General features: G+C 42.0%; 2 protein-coding genes across 2 annotated transcripts; both read right to left on the bottom strand.

Moving 5' to 3' along the window:
- Positions 1-288: 288 nt before the first annotated feature.
- Positions 289-17279, bottom strand: chd8 (chromodomain helicase DNA binding protein 8). The gene is made up of 39 exons (XM_088429808.1): positions 17237-17279; positions 15119-16149; positions 14682-14996; positions 14324-14437; positions 13742-14244; positions 13533-13644; positions 12888-13097; positions 12721-12789; positions 12576-12631; positions 12359-12476; positions 11903-11986; positions 11664-11801; positions 11365-11486; positions 10690-10933; positions 10440-10616; positions 10197-10340; positions 9930-10028; positions 9652-9811; positions 9220-9430; positions 8947-9142; positions 8676-8846; positions 8282-8572; positions 7983-8203; positions 7580-7782; positions 7291-7447; positions 7121-7210; positions 6359-6462; positions 6116-6239; positions 5699-5774; positions 5335-5609; positions 4995-5227; positions 3375-4016; positions 3191-3294; positions 2757-2969; positions 2518-2610; positions 1856-1969; positions 1655-1756; positions 1482-1586; positions 289-1374 (listed from the first exon to the last, which is right to left on the bottom strand). Exons 2-39 carry the CDS (start codon positions 16046-16048, stop codon positions 985-987), a joined length of 7710 nt encoding a protein of 2569 aa, XP_088285934.1. The 5' UTR covers positions 16049-16149; positions 17237-17279; the 3' UTR covers positions 289-984.
- A 2030-nt stretch (positions 17280-19309) lies between these two features.
- Positions 19310-22527, bottom strand: cbln12 (cerebellin 12). The gene is made up of 4 exons (XM_088429485.1): positions 22380-22527; positions 21399-21901; positions 19986-20105; positions 19310-19912 (listed from the first exon to the last, which is right to left on the bottom strand). The coding sequence occupies exons 2-4, from the start codon at positions 21666-21668 to the stop codon at positions 19715-19717; spliced, it is 588 nt and encodes a 195-aa protein (XP_088285611.1). The 5' UTR covers positions 21669-21901; positions 22380-22527; the 3' UTR covers positions 19310-19714.
- Positions 22528-23063: the final 536 nt, after the last annotated feature.

Genomic DNA, 23063 nt, shown 5'->3' with positions numbered 1-23063 from the left:
AGATTTCATACAGGATGTTCTCATTTGTAGAGACCACCAACTAAAGCGTGACATCAGCAGGTTGTAAAATGTACTAACACACGCTACTCAACACGGGCATTCAAACTCGAAAGCAAGTGAACTTTTTTGCATGGAAATTTTTCGCATAAGCCCCAATGTCCCTTATTTTTCCCCATTAATACCTTGTCACATATAGTACACTACAGTTCCCTTCTCAGGTGTCAAAACGTTTTCACGGAACATAGCCCATGAGTTGCTTGCTGAAAGAGACAATAATACACACAGACGTGCTGTCACTGTAGATTGCTGTAATTCAAGTCACAGACAGTCAGATCATAAAACAAGAATAGCAACTCAATTGTCACCTTTGCACCATAGGACACAACTTACCTGATCTACATGATACAATACAACCATCCTTTAATCACTGCCTCAGTAACTAATGCGCCACTCTCTCCTTCACACAGTTAAAACATTAACAGTACATCCACACTTTGGAACCCCTTATATGTCATTTACAGACTTGTGTGGACTCAGATGATGTGAACCCGCAAGGCTGGGAAAGTGTGGGATGCCATTTCACTATATGTACTCCATTATTGTTTGTTGAGAACCCTAACTGGGGTTCCTTCATAAGAAAGTGTTATCTACAGCAGGAGGCCCACTTTTGGTCACAGCTGGGAATGTGATGGGAACTCCTCAATTTTGGAGTGAACAGAGCATGATGGTGGGCCACAGAGTAAGAATGATTTTTGCCATTTGCATCGGCTACAGTGGTGGACTGAAGAGAGATGGCTTGAATGTGTCACTGATGAAAAGGAAAACATGAGTGCAAACCTGCTCTTTCAAAGAAAAAAAAATGTTATGCATAAAAGCAGCAACATAATTCCAACTATATTTTGATACATAAAAGTAAAAATAAATGAGGGATAACGACGCACTTTCAGATAGGATTTAAGTCAAAAAAATTGGGGGGGGAGTGAGTCAATCCTCTGAGCTAGTTGATGAGTCAGAGTCCTTCTGCGTGAGGATGACGTCATCTAATAGGGCCTCCTGATCCGAGCTGTCATAGTCTCCTTGGGAAAGGCTGTCACCAGCCTCAATTTTAACATCAAAGTCCGGACTGGTGAGGAAGTGTTGGGAGGTCTCCAAGTCCTCCTCGTCCATCATGTAAGCGCCATCTGAGACCAGAGTCTCCTCTTCTACTCCTTCCAGGTAGGGATTTTCTGCTGTTGGTTCTGGAGTGTGGTGGTGATGTTGGTGATGATGGTGGTGATGTTGGTGATGATGATGGTGGTGGCGGTGGCGGCTTTTCTTGGGGACATCAGAGTATTCAGTCAGCAGTCGATGGAAGAGCGTCTCAGGCAAAAAACCCTGGAAGAGAGAGTAATGTTGGAAAAAAAAAAGTAATTATTGATGAGTCCTGGTAAATGCTTGGCTTTATACGCGTGTATCTTTAGAACCAAAAGCAGTGTACGTACAGAGTTCCGAACGGTTTCTGACCAATCGGGTGCCACAACTAAATCTGTGTTTTCTTCTAGATATTCTCTCAGGTCCTGCAGCATCGGACAGAATGCAGCTCCGATCTGGGGGAGAGATACATTTTGTTGGAAAGAAATGTCAACAGGTCTGAAATAAGTATGCTATAGCTGACCTTCTTTCCTGTCCTCATATTAATGAGCTTGACTTTCTCATTGCCTGTCAGGGCTTTATCTGCCTTCCTCCTCCTCTTCCTCTTGCTCCTGTTTACAAGAAGCTGAAGAAACAAGGAACAGCGTGTGACCAAAAATTCATTTTTGCTTCTCTCTTGATATTTAGAGAAGGAACGACAAACTGTGTTGATGAATGTTTGTACCTCTAGCATATCTCCCTCCACTTCATAATCTGGATTCTCTTTCAGCCAGGTTGGAGGGTCGCGGCGGCGAGGAATACGCTCAAGTGGATCAAGGAGGCCATCTGGGTCCGCTAACTAGAACACACAAATACAAGAGTATGTCAGAGGAATATTGTATTTTCACAACCATGAGGCACATTTATTAGTCTTAAATGTTCTCAAAAATAATGGGGAGGGGGGGCGTATAATGCGGCATGCCTTATTTATGCATGAGTTGCAAAATCAGTAAATATGTTGTGTGACTGATGAGTGTTCTGCTCAACTGACTGAGAGCATTTCCAGCTGACACATTGCTTATTTAAATGAAAGGCGGACGTGATTAGGGGCAGCATGTGGATGTTGAAAGGAGAACGGTGGGTGTGAAAGAGGCTGCTAAAAGAATGACATCAGTAGGGCATGCCTGTATGAGCATTGTGCAAAACTACATCTGTTTGACTAAAGACCCCCCCCCAAATTACATGGTTAAGTTTTAAGATAGTGCCTAATATTACGGTGCGCCTTGTGCATGTGTTTTACACTGAAATAACACCTCTAATTGAGACTTTGACATTTTGTACGTTGTGCCTTTTGGGCGCGAGAATATGGTAAATGCAGTAGGGTTTTCATCACGACGATTATTGTACCTCTAGTTCTTTGCGTCGCTTGCGGCTGCTTTCTGCTCCGGAGCCATTGGGCATCAGCGCCTGCTTGGAGAAGGTCAGCTTTAGCCCCTCCTCCTGGTAATGTGAGAAAGCGAGAGATGTATTGAGACAACACAACCACCAACAACGTGTCAAATCATCTAAAGTCTTTTTTTGACATGTCTTTGTGGATCAGGATGATACATAAAGCAAGATCTTACAAAGATTTCGTGGACAATTACCTTGAGAAGTTTGACAGTGAATTCACCATCCTCTCCTTCTCCGGCAGGCAGGCCGATAGGTTTGCGGCCCGCCCGAGCGTAGAGCATCTCGTCCGCTTGCAGCTCGGAGCTTTGGTTGATGTGAGCCTCAGGCACGTAGCGCCGCCCCGATGGCCACTGACCACTAAGCACCAGTGTACACAAACTATCCAAACGGTTGATCAAAACACGGTCCTGTTTAAATAAAGGGCATTAGTTAAACCTTTAGCATGAGCAAGTCAACGTGCAAACATATATACATTTAGGGCTGAAGCTGAACACAATTTGATTTTTAATTATGAATACATTCAAAATCTAATTCCATTTTTTTTCCTATCAAAGGGTTTATAAATTATACAGAAATACTGTGCAGTCATTGTGATGCCCCCTCCCCCTTTTTTTTTAAACCCATTTACCTTTGGCCACTCTACTCTGATCGGATCCGCAGGGGGAATGCCATCCTGAGACATGGCCATCGAGAGTAAACTATTCTCTTCATCGACGTCACATGCCTTCATACCTAAAAGCAAAAAGCAGTTGTGTTGATTTCAATTCTTTTCCTCGATAACTGCATATTGTTCTTGTCAAATGCCAACTGACCTCCATCCACTTCTTCTTCACTGTCGCCGCTCTCATCGCTGCTGCCTGATCGATCAGACGACGACGAACCTGAGTCTGAATCTGAGTCGGAGTCCGAGCCACCCTCTTCACCTCCTTTGCTCGCTCCCTTGTTTTTGTTCTTCTTGAAGCTCCAGCTTTGCCCTTGTGCTTTGCCATCTTGGTGAGTCAAAGGTGTACTTTGCAGGTGAGCGCTGATTTCACCACCCAGCAAACCAATGTCTATTTCTTGTCCATCCTCTTTCACCCCTGCCAGCTCTGCAATAGACTTTGGCTGGTTTAGGGGCAGGATAGGTTGTGGCTGGGGTGGCGGCGCAGCTTGCTGGTTCTGAATGAATTCATCCCGGGCCGCACTGAAGGTAAACTGCGGGTCCGCGAAGATTGAGAGCTCGGTGCGGCTGACGCCGTGTAGCGCTGCACCAAGCATCAGCTGCCGGTCGTGGTCCGGGATACTCCACCAGGTGGGCAGCTCGGATGTGCGGGGGGCCAGAGGCAGACGCTCTTCCAGGGAGGGGTGCGGAAGGACTCGTTCGCGTAGGCGACGAAGGAGGCTAATGCGATAAAGTGTGCGGGAAGCGCGCTCCTCTGTGATGGGGGCCACCGTCTGAGGAAGTGGTGACGGCTCTAGGAAAAATAAGTGGAGTTGAGTTTTTTGATCAACCTTCACAGTAATTTTCTACAATATAAAAATTAACCACAAAAAAACCCAAAGGGATGCATTGAAATCTTAATCAGTTGTGCAAACTATTACTTTTCATGGAAGTAATTAAAATCTAATTTACAACTTGCAGCTTTTGACAGTAGTAGAGTTTGAAGTTGTACTGTGTAAAAAGTTTACTTTTTTAGCCATTATTAGGAGCTATTTTTTGTCTATAATTACTGTGATTAAAATTATTTTATGTACAATTAATCCCTTTAAAAACGCAAAAAAACATGTCGCCACTTGCTGTCGACTGAAAATGACATGACATACTCAGGGCTCAGGTAATGACCAATCACATCAGTAAAGAATTTCATAACTAATGTTTTTCATGTGTAATTAATATCTTTAACATCTTTTTGCTACTTGCTGTCAACTAAATATATTAAGGGTTCAGATAACAAGCTATCACAGCTCAGCTTGTGAATGTTACATGACCAAACCCAGTAAAGAGGTGAGCCATTATTGGTTATTTCCTGAGCCTTGGGCACATGTGATGTGTCTGATTAGAGGATGGAAAGTGTATTGGTTAGTATGCTTTCTTTGTTGATGTTGAGAGAAAAGTTGAATAAACAATTGAATTGAACTGTTAGGCTAGGTTCACAACGCAGGGGTTAATGCTCAATTACAAATTTGTTTGTGGAATCCGAATTTTTCCTTGAGGTCGTAAACATTTTCAAATAAATGCAACTAGTGTGTAACCTGTGTATCAGCGAATGCACAGATGATATCGTGACGTCACACACAGCAGTCGAATACTTTAGCTCTAAAAATTGTCAATGTAGTTTGCTCAGCACTGACAACATGCCTAGGTAGCTACTTGACAGTGGGGAATGCCTCATTTTGGGGGTGCCTTTGCGATCACATTTGCATATTAGAGTATTGGGTGGCAGTGCAGTTACCCTCATCGCGACCAGGGCGCAGGTGGCAAACTCTCCGGCACATGGCTACAAAAGAGCGGAAGTAGCGGCTAAGGCTTTCATCCGTTTTTTTATCCAGACGTGCAAATGTACGGAATCGCGTCCATTCAAAGTCTGGTTCTTCGCCCTCAACAAGGCCAGGCTCCTTTTTCATTCTTTCCACACCAAAAGTTGATACAACTCGGTAAAAGTCACATTCTTCCCTGCGTGTCCATCTGCAGAAGAAAAAACACAAATCAAATTAAACAACTGTTCAAAGTGAAATTGATTTGGGTAATTGTGGGGAGGAAAAAAAAGGCCTTTTAAAAGAGGGAATAAAAACCTTTGTTGTCGCTCCTGACGCGCAATTTCCTTCAGCTTGCTGGCTTGCTCACATCTCCTGCGTCTGCGGTCGCCCTTTGCCTCTGCTTCAATTTTCAGCTGCTCCTGTCTGTAGCTACGTTGGTAAGCTGTGACCAACCGTCGTAAGCGCGCAGTAAGTGATGAACTCGAGGGCCAATCGCATCCGCTCTGGTTCTGGGTAGAAACATGTTCTGTGATTGCTGGAACCGCCTTGTCTTCAACAGGCGCGTCCTCTTCCATCTTCATTCCGTCAGGCTGGAGGACAAATGTGGTAAATGACAGCGTGAGAGACATATTTTTAAAGCCACTTCAGAGCTATGATGTTGTAATTCTCATTGGTATACCTCATCATAAGAATCTTTGGGAAGTCTTGATGCAGGCTTGAACTCTGGGTCCTCTGAGTATTTATCATAATCACCTCTGTGTAAAACAAGTAATAAGCATGTAAGACATCAGCTGAGTCATCAATTTTTCAAAGTGAAATAAATTGAGAGCTGCTGAGGGGATCTGGCTTGCCTTCGACTGCAATGAAGAGACGCAAAATAATATTTATATATTTTTCTTCAAGACGTTTAATGGTGGAGCTTAACGATAGCTTTTGAAGTTATAAGCCCGGAGCCGGGTACGGTACTCATCACTATTACTAGGCATCTAAGGTCTTTTAGCAACTATTGCTCAAATCATGGGCATAACTGTATCACTTCACCTAAGTGGCATTGTATGTTACACATGGACAATAATGATAATAAAGCATGACTCACTCATCTCCCATTTCGCCGTCAGCAGTGTGCTGCTCGGCATCAATAGCTTTGTCATCTGGCCGGCCCACTCTCTCCAGAAAACAGAGACAAGGATCAGCACGCATAGTTGTGTACATCTCATAACCTGACAACAGAGACCCACAGGTCAGTTAGTATGTACAAAGCGGCTCAATCTCATAGAAGCAGCAGTAGTGAACCTGACCACCAACAGGAACGACCTGCTGTTTTCAACAATCGTCTTACCGTGTTTGAATACACCAGCCAGCAGAGAGCGGTCCGCCTCTCCATCCCACCATCCTGCAGGTACTTCCTGCTGCTCCATCTCTGGCATCCAGATATCAACATCTCTGAAAGTAAACATACTAGTTAGTCCATTTTTTTGTCTCAAGTAGCTTCATAAAGTGAGTTTATAGGTGTGCATTGGTTAGTAGGCACGGACCCATTTTAGATTGTGTCAGTATGATAGCTGTGAGCAAAAATACTGCAGTATCACAGTATTAATATTGCAACTAATATTTTTTTAAAAAGATGTTATTTAGTCAATAAAACAATCTATTTTATTAAGAAAAAAAACTGAGTATTGTGTATAAAATTTAAATAAAGAATTACATTTGAAGTTTTTCTGTTTTCATTCGCTGTGCTCCGTGAGTGATGAGCTATTTTTGCTAGATCAATAGGCTACTCATGTTATCCTTGGGGCAAACTTAGTACCACCTGGCACCATCTGCTGGAGTTGGAGAACATCCCTTTCGCCTCCCTCACCCCTTCACCTCTGGGCGTAAACCCTTCCCCTTCCCCTCTGCTTGCCGAGTATATATGTGTATATATGTATATATACCTTGACCTTTTAAAAACACAAAAAACCATCAAAACAGGAATCAGTTCATAAGTAACTGGTAGCATAAAGTCACTTTCTGAAATAACAGCCCAAATAATCTGGGATGTTGCTGATTTATGTGTCCAAACATGATAAGAAGGTGAGATGCAAACTGCTTAATGTTGTACCTAATGTCAGCTCCTTTTAGAACAGAATCTGCATGTTCCCCAATCACTTCCTGTTTTAGATAGTACAGCATGCGAACCCTCAGCAACACCCTATGAGACAAGAAGTCATATAAAGGCATAGCTCGATATTAAACATAAGGAGCTAAAGACAACATTTATGCTCCACTAACTTGTTGCATTGGTGTTTGAGATGTTTGCGGTAACTTTCATCAAGCAGCAGGGTGTCTGGGTTATATTTCCGGATCCATTCCACCTTCTGCACATCAAATGTGCTTTGCGCTTTTACCCTCTTACCCTTTCTGCCTCTGGGGACTGGGATGGAAAGGCCTAAAAAGAAAAAAAGGCAAGTCAATCAAGGCAAGGATTGTCATACCTCAAATTAAACAAAAAGCGCCTTGCGTTTGCCCAGGTAAGCCAACTATTTTACATGACATTTTTAAGCTATGAACATTTTCGTACCAGAGTGGTTGAGCAGTGTTTGGGGTTCGCGTCCGTTCTCTGGTGGCGTGATAAGTTCCCAGATGAAACTCTTAATATTCTCATCTCCGCGATAGTGAATGAGACAAAATACCAGAATTACACGGCAGATTGTCTCTACATCTCGCTCACTCAAACGCCGCTTACACCTGGCATGAGAGAGAATGTCCCTCCACCGGCCCCAACTGCAAGATTGTGAAAAAGCGGGTGTGAAATCATAAGCAATAAAACTGTATTAATAAGACGCAATATCATCCTATATTGTCACTACGAACACATTGCAGGCTCAGAGCACAACCAGAAAAACAACAACAACAAGCAAAGCTTCCTCCAGTAAAACAACAATAATCTTGAGAAAGATAGTTTATTAGCCAGTACTACATACCCATAAACAAGCAGATGTTTTTCTACACGGAAACAGTCGGTGCGACCATAACCCACTCCAGTGTGACGTTCAGCACGTCGGGAAGAACGAGAGTGTCTGGAATTTGCAGGTGGGTACTCTTCGTCACTGTCCACATCAGATAGTTCTGCACCTTCTCCTCGCAAAGTGGAATACTGGCGGGTCTGCTTGCGCACTCTGGGAGTGTCAATCACGAGTGTGTTCTAAGGGTGAAATAATCAATTAAGTACAGGTAGTCAATAAGTGCAAAACAACCTTGAAAAGTATTAAAATTAGTTTACCTTTCTGTTGATAGTGTCCATGTCTATGTCAGCTTTCTTGGCCCACTTTTCCCAGAATTCCGGGTCATCGAGAGCAATGTCATTACGGTTCTCAGAGGCCACAAAGCTAGCCTTAGAGAAGGTGGAGCCTTTGCCCTCGCTCTCTATGGTGATGGTGGTGGCTCTGCGCTGGAGGATCTGGTCAATATCTTCTTCACAGAAGCGACTACCCTCATCGTTCTCATCCATTATGGCGGCGTAAGCTCCTTTCCTCAGCAAGTCTTCAATCTCCTTCTTGGAAAACTGCTGGATCTGTTTGATGAAACACAAAAGCATTTTGTTGGCTTAAAAATAAAAGTGCAACAAATTAATTCATAAAATCAAGTCATTTAGTCATTTACAGTCATTTTCTTACCCCATTAACATTACTGTCTTTATTGCCACTCATGCTCTGCAGGACGGCACGGTCGAGACCCAGCTTCAGACTTGCTTTATCCAGCATTTCTCTCTCATAGGAATTCCTTGTAATCAGACGGTAGACCTTGACTGCCTTTGACTGCCCAATACGATGGCATCGGGCTTGTGCCTGAGGGAGTTTTAAAACAACAACAAAAATATCGTATTATTGTTGTGGAAGGGCAAAGCATCACCTGCCATGTTGGATTGATCAGCAGTTGAATATGTACCTGTAGGTCATTTTGCGGGTTCCAGTCCGAGTCAAAGATGACGCAGGTGTCAGCAGCAGTGAGGTTAATTCCCAAGCCGCCAGCTCGGGTACACAGCAAAAAGACAAAGCGGTCCGAGTCGGGCTTGCTAAAGCGATCGATGGCAGCCTGTCGTAAATTGCCACGTACTCGGCCATCAATCCGCTCGTAAAGGTATCTATACAAATGTGTAAACAAAAATTTGAAAAGAGCTCGACAAGAATGGACGGAAGTAATTCAGGAAAAGTGTCCAACCTTTTGTTGATGAGGTAGTCCTCCAGAATGTCTAAGCAGCGCACCATTTGGGAGAAAATGAGGACTTTGTGACCACCAGCCTTGAGACGTGGCAGCAACTTGTCCAGCAAGACAAGCTTTCCAGCTGACCGAATTAGGGCCTGCAAATGGAAGTCTGGGGCCATAGGGTCATACACCTGTCGTAACTCTGCTACAATCTTCTCCTCCGCACCTTGTTGAGAAAGACAAACACATCAGCATCAAACGAAGAATTTGTTAACACAGAAAATGCAACATTCGGACCTAGGACTTCAGTCTAAAAAGGAAATTAAAAAAATGAGTGCAAGACAAACAATTGACATGAATCTGTTAAAATAATAAAAAAAACAAACAAACAAACAAAGAGTTATATGTATTTGTATAAAACAGGAAACTAATAGAAACTTATGATACCATTGATGAGGTAAGGGTGGTTGCAGCACTTGCGCAATTCCATCATTGTGTTGAGCAGGTTGGGAACGTTGCTGTTACTGTTTGCTCCTAAACTGAGAAAATTGAAGTTCCTCTCCAGGATAGCCCTGTAGTACTTCTTCTGAACATCAGTCAACTCGACCTAACAGAAGAAATAGGAAAGTCATTTTAAATTTGAACTCTTGACAAAAGAGGTGGCTGATGCACATTATCATTTCATCAACTAAAATTATCATTATGCATTATGAACATATACTAACCTCAATGATTGTCTCCTGTTTGGGTGCCAAATTTTTCTCAACATCCTCCTTGAGCCTTCGCAGCATCATTGGCTTCAATATAGCCTGCAGCTTCTGAACCTGAAGGGTTAAAAAAAATACAAATAAATACAAAGTCTTGTCACAGCAAAATTTACAAGAACAATTATAAATTGTACCTGTAATTGTCACTTATATTTTTTATAGTCATCAGATAAAAAGAAAAGTGCCGGCGCCAAGCTGATCATGTATCATGTATTTTGCACCTACCTGCTCCTCTGTTTTGAGATCTCCGAATTCCCTGAGAAATTCGATTTCAGAGGGGAACTGAGCTGGCTCTAGGAAATGGAGCAAACTGAAGAGTTCTTCCACAGTATTCTGTAGAGGAGTGCCAGTCAACAACACTTTGTGCTCCTGAAGGCAAAAACATGAAGATGACACTCAATTTCAAACAGCTCTGCCTACATAAGAGTTTTCTTCAAAAAAAAAATTATTCTACTTGGGTCAACTAACCAGGTCCAACATTTTCAAACTATCCAACAGCTTGCAGTTACGATTTTTGAGGCGATGCGCCTCATCAATGATCACACAGCGCCACGAGATTTCCCTCAGCTCAGGACAGTCAGACAGCACCATCTCAAAAGTTGTTATTAGGGCATCAAATTTGTATGCGCCTGGGATTAAATGTTCCTGTCCACAAAAGGGGAAAATATGTTAGATAGGATTGCTTTCAGACAACTAATTTTGTAAGTATCAATCCTACCTTATCATCTTTACAGTACATCTCATACTGTTGGATCATCTGCCTGCTGGCCAGGCTGCCATGGTAGACTATGGCATTCATGTTGGTCCATGTGGAGAACTCCCTCTCCCAATTTGTGATGGTAGAAAGGGGAGCAATGACCAGGAAGGGGCCCTGGATCCCAGTAGCATAAATCTCAGACAACAACGTGATGGACTGGATTGTCTTCCCTAGACCCATTTCATCCGCCAAGATACAGTTTTGCCTAAGACACAAAGTTTGAGCAGAGGAAAGTTAGAGGATAAAAAGTTGGAGGATATTTCCCAATTTCCTTCCCTTGCAGTGGAGAACTCAGAATAATTTCCCTTAAGAATTCTTATTCAAGACAGAGTTGAAATGGGAGTCAAACCAAATTTTCACAAATGTCCCAACATAGTGTCGAACCAAACCTTAACAAAAGTCCCACCTACCCCCTTCGCGTGTGATTCTCAACTGGTAGGTCGAATCGGGTCTCAAAAAACAAAATCAGGCAACAATTAAGACTCTCGGGTTGATTGGGGAGGGGAACATTTTGTTTTTTAAAATACGATAAGCCATCCAACTGGTCATCAGCATAAAACATTTGAACAAGATCAATATCTGACTTTTGTATTGTTTTTTTGCAGGAAATGTCATGTGAATGGGTGTGATAGATACCTGTTGTACCAGTTAAAGAGCAGCCAGTTGACACCCTCCAGTTGATACTCTCTAAGAGTGTTGCCATTCTTGTACTCTCTAGTCTCCTCCAATTTCTTCCACGAGCCAGCTTGTGGTCGCGCCTACAAAAGAAATAAATCTCAGCACGCCATTTTTCCAGAGCACATCTGTTTAGTCCTTTTAATATTCTTGGATAACTGGAAATTAAAAGGTAAATTAGCAGCTTGACATTGTCTTTAACATTACTGATAGTCAACAAGCAAAACACATGTCTTGATGAGTAGTACTTCAGTCCTTACAGGTTTTCTGATGCGAGGCTGTCGATTTTGGATTTTGTTAAACTCTTCGACTTTGCCCTCATCCACATCTTCATTCAGTTCCCAGGTTGCATCTTCATAAGGCAGGGAGCACCACTTGACCAAGTAATAAATAACAGGCTAAGGGGATGGAAGAAAGTGGCAGTTAGGAATATATTATTGTATTTTTTTTTTTTTTTTAAGAATATTCACATTTATCATTTTTGTGTGGTTTTTCTTACCTCGCCATTGTCTTTGTCAATACTATGGGACACATCCAAAATCCTGTCTACCTCGACATAGTCCGGATTAAAGAGCTCCTCCTCCTAAAGAGGACCACAGAGGCAAATACTTTAAAATCATTTCAATATGGCAGCATAAGATAGTAAGAGATAGAAACCTTATTAAAATGGAGAGAATCTAGGTGTGAACAAAGATGGACTCAGACAGTGGTTTAGTTTCCGCAATTCTTCTAGTCTATTCATTTATAGTGGTTTGTTATTACTGCCCTTATAGCTCCATTACTGTTTTATTTATTTATTTTAAACTGCCTACTTTATTATTTGCTCCATTATGAAATGTAGTCTGCTCCGGGAAGTGATCAGAATAAGAATTTCATTGTGTAGTATTACTATGTATATGACAATAAAACGCTTGAATATATGTCTATGTGTGTGTGAAAAAAAGTATATCCTTACCTCATGGAAGAAATGCCTCATCTGTGCATGTTTGGTCTTGAACCTTTTGATCTTTTGATGGATCCTCTTGTCTTTCTCTAGCTGCCCCATACTGGCCCATTCACAGTGTAAATATGAACTGGAAGGGGAAAAAAAGTGATTTTTTTTCTGTATTGTATTCCCTGTCATGTACTCAAAGTAAAGGCTGCGTTTAGTTTGTCAAGCGTGAGATACTTACTAGTTCTTGTATTTTACGAAGAATTCCTCAACACTGGTATACTGACCTGGGGATACCTACCAAAAAACAGTATTTTTCACATTTTTAAAGCAGTATGTAAATTATAAACTAAATAGTGGATGACAACTCAGTGCAAAAAGCATACTTCTTTCTTTGTTACACGCATGGAAAGGATTTTATCTACAATGGCAGCATCTTCTTCACTTGGGTTTTCCTGCACAGATGAACAAACATGACACTTCAATGAAGAAGGATACTCTAAATATTTTTTTTTTCAGTTTAGTTTTTAAAAGATGGAATTGTTCAACACACCACAAAGAACTGCATGCCAGGCAGTCCGTCACCATGCAACTCAATTTCCTGGTGGATGTGTGCCGCTGCGGGTGCTGTACTGATGGAAGCCACAGCTGCAGTGGTCGTCGTGATGTCGACATCCTCCTGCTCGTCTTCGTCATCTGTTATCTTAATGTCCAGGTCCTCAGTGTATTTCTTCCTGTTCACCACACGATTAGAGCGCCTCTTCTGGAAAGAGAAATGTTTCCATGTTATACAAAAAAGCTTCATTCCGCACATAAAAATTGTGCATCTCTAAAGAAGTCAGAGTCACCTCAGGAAACACTTTAAGCCATATGAGCTGTTCGTAAGCAGCTGATGAAAACATGCTACACCACAATCCAATTAAATGGGGGGGAAAAAACATGACTTCTTTCAAACAGAAACTTGATAAAGCTTTGATGAAGCAATTATTATACCTACATTATAAACTACAAGAAAAACTACAGATAAAAGGTTTTACTGTGATTACAATTTGTTCAAACACAGGTCGTGATTTGAAGTGATATATCTAAAAACTAGGTCTGTAGAACCAACCAAAAGTTCAATTTCAGAGGTGTCATTCTATTTGCAGGAATTTTCCAGAACGCGGGTCAACATTAAAATGTGTGAAGCATGTCTTACCATGATGAGGTCTTCTTCCAGCGCAGCAGGTGAGGCTGGACTCAACTCCCCGTCTGAATGATCAGAGGATGGATTCCTTTTTCTTTTCTTCGCCCCAACAAGAGTAATAGTGCTAAGAGGGGTTCAAGAAATCAAAATACATCCCTTATTGATCTCTAAAGATCAAGTTAGTGTGAAGAAAACAAGATTACCCAATATTCAACTCTTACTTTGTCTTGGTTTTGCTTTTGCTCTTCATGCCTGCAGCTGCTATGGTGGTGCCTCCGACATCTACAAACATCCCTCCGGCCGGTTTGGCTTTGCCTTTTTTGTCAGCTCCTCCTACACTTTTAGATGGCAATCCAGCAACGACGGTACATTTCTTTTTGCTCCCTCCCCCACTTGTCTTTTTCTTTGGAGATGTGACCACTGTCACAGTGCCGGCAATTTCTGGCGAGGTCTGGGTGGACGGAAGTTCATCCTGGTTGAGCACTCGAGGCAAGTTTTTCTCCCCGCGTGCTTTCGCCCTTGCTATAGCTTCAGCCACTATACGATTCGCCTTCTCCTGCTTGCAGAGGATCTCCACTCGTCGCACGGAGGAAGAATCGCCAGGTGCCTTGGTGATGCGGATAGCCTGTGTCGCCGTGGTGGTTGTGCTGGAGGGGCCTGCTGCTGAAGAGTTGACGACTTTCACAACAGAAACAGCTCCGCCGGCTGTAGATGATGAGCTCGTCTGTATCAGAAAAATAAATTGTTTTTTTCTTCCCGCCACATCTAAAAAAACCTATCCACAAAACCAGAAAATCTCTGACCTGTGGCTGAAGAAGCATTTTGAGGGGCACTGCCACTCTCTGCCCCCCTTGGCCTTGAGAAATCTGCAATACCTGCGGGCTGCCAGTACCGCTTGCTCCTGACACCAACTGGTACTGAAAAGATACAAATTTGTCAACATTTACAATAATGATTTGTATTTACTTTCAAAATTATTATTGTACATATTTAACACATTCACTGCCAGTCCAGTTAAAATAGGTGGTTGAAATTATGAAGCTGCCAATGGCAAACATTCATTGTTAGCCAGGTAAAAACGGATATTTATCTATAGTAGTCAATGGCAATGAATGAGTTCATTGAATAATTTTTGAACAACTAATTTAGGCGTGTTTTTACCTTAACTCCTCCTTGCTGGTTTGGCTGTTGTTGGACCTGCAGCTGGATTGTAAGAACTTTGGGCTGTCCTCCAGCTTGGCCTGCAGCCCGGGCCTGGGTCAAGGCTGCTAGCTGGCTTCCCTGGAGGACCAACTTACCCCCAGGCAGCTGTCCCAGTACCAGTCTAGCTGGAGCTTGGACTTGTTGTTGACCTCCCTGGCCTGTTTGAACCTGTGTGACCTGGGGTTGGGCTACAACAGTTTGACCCACTGACGAAGCTGCGGCTGCCTGTGAGGGCTGCTGGAGAACCAGGGTGATTCGTTTTGCTTCACTCCCCTAGGGCCACAAAGACAATTAATTAATCTCAATGTGACCACGAACAAACAGGACAAATATACAATCTGAAAAACGTGAACCAAGTGCCAGCCTGATTCAACTGACTGACTTCAAGAACTTACGGGGGTTTGGGCCTGCATGGCTGGCTGGAGTTGCACCTGGTTTTGAGTTTGGATTTGGATCTGAGCAGGTTGGCTCTGTGACTGGACTTGGGGTATCTGTGTTTGAGCTGGAATTTGCACTTGAACCTGCTGGCCTTGCTGGGGCATGGAGGTGAGAAGCAACTGTTTCACTGGACCATTGGGGGACTGCAGCAGCCTCTGCACACCCGCCGCACCGACCTTCACTTGAGTTTGTCCTGTAGTTGTTTGGTTCAAAACAGCTCCTCCTTGTAGTATAGGCATACCTGGTTTAAGTGGAGAGCCAGACACCAAACGGATGACCTTACCACCTGTCTGGCTTGTGGCACCTGGTACAGTCTGTAGGACCTGGGCTTGCCCCTGGGGACCTTTAAGAATTACAATTTTCCCACCCGCCTGCTGTGTGATGGCAGATAGCTGCTGGGGCGTGAGTTGCTGAGCAATCTGTGTGAGCTGCGGGGTGGCAGTTGTGGTGGCCGGAGGGCTGGAAACAGTTAGCGGTGAGTTAACCAGGACAGTGCTACTGGTGCCCACATTGGTGTTGCTAGCTATGGGTACTGTGACATGGGCTTGAACTTGAGGTACTGTGTCAACAGCAGCAGGAGTCTGGGCTACAGTGGAAACCGCAGCTAAAGAAACAGTCTGAGCAGCTGCCACTGCCGTCTGCTGTGTCGGTGCTGGAATGGAGACCTGTTCAGATACAGTGGCGGCCGGAACAGGAACACATGGGCCAGTGTTGACTGAAACGTCAGGTGTAGACTCTGACTCAACTGGTGTGTCTACATCCCCTAACGCCATCTTGAGAGCCTCTTCCACTGGGTCCGATGAACCCTGAGAAAAGGAGTCATCTGGGAGGGCATCCAGGTTAAACAGGGGTGTGTCCTCAAAGAGGTCCATTATTGGGTCTGCCATCTTGCCCCCTCCACACAGGGAGACGGGCACAATGTTATAGAGGCTCCGAGACGAAAGGTAATGATTTCACGTCCAGTTTTTCAAAATGTCAAAGAAAACAGCTAGGGATCAGAAAGAAGACAGACATTGTTTCAGCATTTTCTGTAAGATTTCAGGGAATTAACATTCAGTGATAAACAAGAAAAGTTTAGTAAATGGACATTGTCTTGTTTTTCTCTATATTAGACTTCTTTGGATTTGTGTATACAAAAAAAATGTACATATTTTATTGACCTGTATACAACATATGAGAATGAATGAACATCACACACTACCAACATAGCTACCGAGTTACAAGGATGATTCATCTTAAAAGGGACATCAAAAATGTAAAAGTCAATACATTATCAGTTAACTATGAACTGTGAATGCATCTTTGGTTTATTCCTACTTTGTTGATCATACAGACAAGGCTGAGATAGCCTAGAAAAAAAATGTAAGATCTGTACTATTAAGAGAAGATATTTTTGATAGGATTCGTGCTACACCATTCAGAATAAGCCATACAATAAACAAAACGCAGCAACAAAGAAAACAACAAAACGTTCAGTGTTTTGATGACTGTTAAGTGATAAGTAGCTATCCCCACCCCAAATAACCAATATTTCACAGATTCTGTGAATATGGACGGAATTGTGTAAGCACAACTGTTGAGTAACGTGTGCCTACAATAGTTTTGATCAAATAAAACTACACTGAGAAATGTTTTGTGATCCTAAATAGTTGGCGCGGAGGCAGTGATGGAGAGGTAGGATGCTTTACTCTACTCACATTGCAACCTGCCTCACAAAACCGTCGGTTAGCATTAGCATCTACCGTCAAGTTCTGCCTATTGCCAAAGCGTTTTTGCAATGACTACATATATCCACTCATAACCACGCAGTGTTGTATGTTTGGGACAGTTAACTGGCTTTTGGGTCCATCACAATCGACCATCGAGTCAACCGGACTTGTTCAATCTCATCAACAAACCCGAACAAACCAAAGCAACGTGCCACAATAACCATTACCCGTCAACGTTCTGACACAGGTTAGGCCGCAATGCTCTTTCGGTTAGTTTGCGGCCATTTTTTCGATAAAATACCGGAAAATAACCATCAAGTCCGCTGTCCGAAGGTTCACAGTAATAATTCGGGGCGCTAAATTTACCTTTGCATCGACACACATGGCTTTCTCCGTCTCACAACACAGTACGATTACAGGAAACGGCTAGGGAAGAGCAGGAACTAACATTCTTGCCAGAGAGCCCGTACAAAGCCTGCCTCGCGAAGGATATCAGGCTAGGATTGGCCACTTATGCGAGGAGCCGGAAAAACGGGATGATCTCATTGGCTTTAGTTCTTGCCATTCAACGCTCAGCCGCTGTTAGGCGGGATAAGAGCGAGTTTGGTTGAGGAACAATAAATGCGGCCTAGCTGAGCTCATTTGTGAGAGTGGTCGTTCGTCGGTACTGTTTTACTGCCCTGGATGCTTATGCGGGAAGCCGCTAACAGAGGGGAAATCAGTTTCTACCCTATGTATTTAAAAATATCAAGCATAATAGGGAATTATAACGGAGGCCTATTTTAATAATATGCCGTCTCTTTTGTAGCATTTTAATAATAAAGGATGCTTACTTTGATCGTTTAATGAGGATCCAGTTGGATCCCGCACGGTTATTATTATGGACCATAACATAAGTACAAAAACTGCCTTTGTTGGGCTCTTCGAAATTACTGAATTTTACCTTTCGTTTGTCGGGATAGCAGGCAGTAAAATACAGTAGTACTGTTTCATCGTACGTGAATAAGGAATTAGCTCCCCCTAGCGACTCATGCAATCAAAAAGGTAAACGCTATTAAAGCTTATTATTCGCGTAGCAATGTTTCTCAATTATTTTTGCAAAGCCTCCCCTTAAGGAAAGACAAAATATTTCGTCCCTTCCACTCATTGCGGTGACTATAAAAATGGTATAAGTCTACTTAAGACTGTATCCGTTTTAACATTAACAAAAGAAAAAAAAAACAGTATAGGCTACAGTAAATCAGCTTTTAAAAATGGTAACTTTACTTTTTACAGGGTTTGTACAGGTTACAGGTTCATCTGAAACATAAGAGATAACTTAAAGGGTATCAAAGTGGCTGAAATAAAAAAAAATCAGTCATTTAAACTGGAAACATTTTTGACTAACTGAACCATTTGATGCTCAAAAATTGCTAGATAATGATAAATGTAAATTGAACAACATGCATGTATAAGTTCAGAGGTCAACTAAGGTCAATAGATCAAGCTTAGAGTTAATTTTAGATTCATCCTGAATTTTCAGTAGCCCCATTTTTTGGTGTGTGTATGTAGAGTTTTTGCTATTGTGTGTGGGCTCATTACATCAATAAAGCCCAAAATAAATACCCATATCATGCCATTTAATAAAAAAAATAATAATTCCTGAACTTATTTGCTATCGCCATGTCGGAAATAATCAAAGTTCACACAATTGATCTGAATCTTACCTGCTTACTCCAAACAATGCAATGTTTTTTACTTGTCAAAAACAGATAGTGATTGTCCACATGGGAAGAACTAAGCTAAAATTCAAAGCCTGAATCATAATCACCATATGTTGCTCATTTGTTTGTCAGTCACTATATTTTACTTGGAAAAGAGGCCTAGTAATTGACAGTAAGTCTACAAAAGCGTCCTTCTATTCCCGTGATTACTACAACTACATGTGAAATTACAAATCATGATGTTACTTTAAAATACTTTCGGTAAAACTAAAAAGCCTCTCCTGAAATCATAAGCTGCTTTTTCCCATTAAATGTGAGCGTATATAGTATACAAAGGAATGCTAGGGAAGCAGTGATTGTGATGATAATCAGGCAAGTGTAAGTGACTACATGTGACAGCACACCACTCTTTATTCGTAGCAGCCCTGCAGAGATGAACCTTGCTGCTCGCCAATGGCTCCATCTGTCTACGGCTCTGCAAGGAGGATATTTGCGTTTCACCATACTTACTCTCTGCCCCATGCTGCACCGCTCGGTCCACGCCAACGCCGGCTCTGCTGGTGGGAGCTATATTTACAAACAGCTGCTGTGGCAATGGTTACAGTACTTTGAGAGAGAGGCGTGATAATATTTAGCTTGATCTGTGATTTGTTTATAAGTGAGATATTGACAGAGATCTTGCAGGTAACATTTAATAACATGGCGTACACACTAGATTAAAAGGACTCGCTGAACCAACTTTGTATAGTATATTTTAATATGAGTTCTTCATATAAATTTCTGTATGCTGACATGTGATGCAGGCATAAATAAGCTTAGTAATGTGACATGGTCATAAAAGTACTTCATACATTTAACCAGAGAGAGAAAAAAACATCACAATCAATTGCAAAGAACACAATGCACGTGTTTACTGTAGACTGTTACTGTTCATGAGTGCAATACCAATCAGATAAACTCAATAAATATTTATACACAAACGCAAAAATAATGATAAATGTACTGTTTGTAACACATTCGTTGACCTTTCTGTCCAGTAAGGAATATTTTCACTTTCTGAAACTTAGCATTGAAGAAGTCATAATTTTCTCTTAACTCCAACTTAATTCCTTCACAAACCATCACAGCAATTCCAGCTTGTTCACAAGGGGAAGACCAGGAAGCCAGAGAAGGTGGAGTATTTCCAGCCTCCCATCAAGTTACCCCGCTCTAGTCGGAGGTAGGCCTTGTCCCCTTTCTCCATGATCACCAAACCGGCATTTGTGGCTGCTTCCCTGGTCACGTCCTGGTCTCCGGCGAAAGCGGAAATCATCGGCCAGCCGTTTACCATCAAGCTGACCTGGAAGAAATTATGTGAGGTTTTAACATCTAATAGTCACATCCAGTAAACACTACAGTTGAGAGTGACTTACCTGGATAGTCTGTCTGTTGTAGGCTTTCACAACATGGAAGTTGAAGCTGTAAACTCCTCTCCTTGGCGCGAGGAAGACGCTGCTCTCTTGATCAAAATGACTGCCCACATTCACCAAGATCTGAATTGACAACATGAAGAGGAGGCATACAAAATGGTAATGTAAGGTAATTTGTTACATGCAAACTGCCCAGCGTAAAATGGACAAAAAAATTACACAAATTCAGCGATAAACATAATTATCATTTTGTCCTCATTTACTGTATTTCTTTAAAATATCACTGCAAATAAACACCAACTGTTAAATTGGATGCAATTGGCCCATCGGTTTCCAATGCGTTGCGTCTAATCCTAAATGATTCATTTTGTGGTCAAACTCAGAGTAACTTGTTGGGTTGGGATTGTTTTGCTGCCACGCTAATCACAAGAACATGGTAAAAAGTATAATATTAAACTGCGTTATGAATTAAACAGACTTTAATGAGCTAAATTATTCATATTCCTCCATTTAAATAAAATGCTATAGACTGTGTTAGAAATTACCAGGACGTTTTAAAAGGGTGTAATAATCCCATACTTGTCAAAGACCACAATACTACCAGAAAGCATTTATGGTTTAAGAAATATTCTGCATTCCAGAACTAAACAAAAGCGTTAATGGGAATTAATTAGTTATTTGGGATAATTTATGCAATAAAAATAGGGTTATTTGCAAATTTAAAGGGGAAGTTCAGTAAAAAAATATTTTCTCTTTACAAAAATACAGCATGCCTTCCCATTACTCTGAATATGTTATTCTTAAGATTGTGTTTGTGGAATATGAATTAAGCAGCAAAATCTAGCCATTTTGATCCATCTCTGGGGGCAGCCATTTTGCAACCTGCTGTCGAGTGAAAAAGGCACCACAATTGCTCAGGCTGAGGATGACAACCACTCTATGCTCTCCCGTTTCCTTAGTCTGGTCATGTTACATTTGCAAATTCGACCAAATTTGCCTACGTTACCATCTCTCTGTCTTTCCGTGTTTTCATTGTGTCAAATGTGGAGTGTGAAATAATGTTATTTGCACCCCATTCGGTTTGAACACATCATTTTGATTAATATTGCGTTTGTGGAATATGAATTAAGCAGCAAAATCCAACCGTTTCAATCCATTTTAAAGAGCGACTATTTTGCGTCTTGCTGTCGACTGAAAATGACATCATTTATTCCTGGCACAGGTAACGACCAATCACTGCTCACTTGTTTTCTTAGTTTTGTTAAGTGAAATTTGCAAATCCTTCCAAATTTGCCTTAAAGTTGGTTGTGTTAGCCAAGTTAACAAAATGTTTTCCTCATTTAAGTTTATAGCGTAACTTTCAATGTTCATTGTCATGTTTTCCCCCCAAATTTCCAGTCTTGCGTGCCCACTTACATTATCAAAATAGATGATCATAGTGCGATTGCTCATGTCCGTCGGCTCATGGTTGGTCTGGCGACTGGCGGAGAAAGCGACGCGGCCGCTACCCGAGCGGACAGACATGCCCAGTGCGTTCCCAGCAGGTTCCGACGACGGTGTGGAGTCACATACCACCAAACATTTTCCCTCAAGAATGATAGGCTCTGTGTCGTTCTGGCCATTGGCCCATGGTGGCCTCCACAGTAGCAGCAGAGCCACCAATATGCCAAGATCGCAAGTATACATGACTTATTTTGTACAGTTAGCCAATTATTGTTGATTATTCAAATTAAAGTGTACCAGTCACTATTCAGAGCTGTTCATTCCTTGTTGGGCTTAAACTTTCTTATGTGTCAATCCAAAGTCCCAAATGGCTCTTGTGGTGTCAGAAGGCCTCAGCAGAACAATGACAACTAGACCTCTGGTCCTCTGAAGTTGACTTCCTCAGCAAAAAAAATGACGAGGCTGTTGAAAAGTATCTAGGGATGGGAAGAGATTGACAAGATGAGCAAAGTCCTGATGGAGCAGAGAAAGGTTGTGAAAGATGCATTGATTTGAAAACACTAGCAGAAGGATGCAAGACTGAGGTAGGGCGGCAGAAAAAGCGAGGGGGTGGAGGAACAACTCCACTGAGTGACCATCTGTCTTCTACACGTTGCTCCTTCCCACCTAACGCCGTTCGCTCAACATGCATTTCCTCACATGGTGCACGCACGTTCTCACTTGTGCACTTGTTTCACACTGCAAAGCTAAACATGGACCATGCAGTTATCATTTCTCTCCGAGCACTGGAGTTAAACTATTTGACTTTCAAAACAATTTCTAACGCGTCAGAAGACGCTCACAAGTTCAAACTTGTTTTGCTTTTCATATTGGAGATACACAATACATTAGAAACACACTATCATTAACTTCGGTGGTTTAACATTATGCATGGTTAAAAAAAAAGTGTGTCACCTGTATCCCTTCGAGCAATCCTCTATGCTATACTCCAAGCCGTGGGAAATCATGGACACATGTTGTGGTTCTTCCTCCTGGTTCATCACATAATTCCACACAACAGGCAGATCTGAGCCAAGACAGAAATGTGATCATCTCGCTCTTGTTTTCTTTTTGTTCTCCCTCCCTATCTCACTCTGCCACCCCCACTTTACCTCCGCCTCTCTCATTCTCGATGCTACATCCACCCACTACCACAGTGAAATTTCAAAAATATCAAAGTAATTGAGCATCAAAGCTGTGTCATGGAAAGAACTTGAGTGGCCAAGCGAATGTAATGTGTGTGTATGTTTAAATATATTTTTATATTACTTTATGCATGGTCACAAGCAAAGCAAAAATAAGTCTGAATGTGACCTTTAGTCAAACTATTATTAGAAGACCGCTAATGGCACTAAACAGTTATCTTGCGTTCATACATTTCCTTTTGCCATGTCTCAAAAATCAAAACAACAAAACTCCAGTTGCTGCTGATGCTGTGTCGTTAGCAAGCAGCTTAATGAGAAGTCGATGGAAAGCGCTTTGAGGGCCTTGTAAGAGAAAAAATGCTAAATAAGTGAAGTCCTATTTACTGTTAAGCATCACAGTGACCAATGGGTTAGGTAGCGACCAATCATGGCTTAGCTAGTGAATGTCACATGA

Source organism: Hippichthys cyanospilos, chromosome 12 (genome assembly GCF_059441005.1).
Source record: "Hippichthys cyanospilos isolate Australia breed blue-spotted pipefish chromosome 12, RoL_Hcya_1.0, whole genome shotgun sequence".
Classification (NCBI taxonomy): domain Eukaryota; kingdom Metazoa; phylum Chordata; class Actinopteri; order Syngnathiformes; family Syngnathidae; genus Hippichthys; species Hippichthys cyanospilos.
The sequence above is the reverse complement of the archived record's forward strand: the minus strand, read 5'-3'. Positions and strand labels throughout refer to the sequence as shown.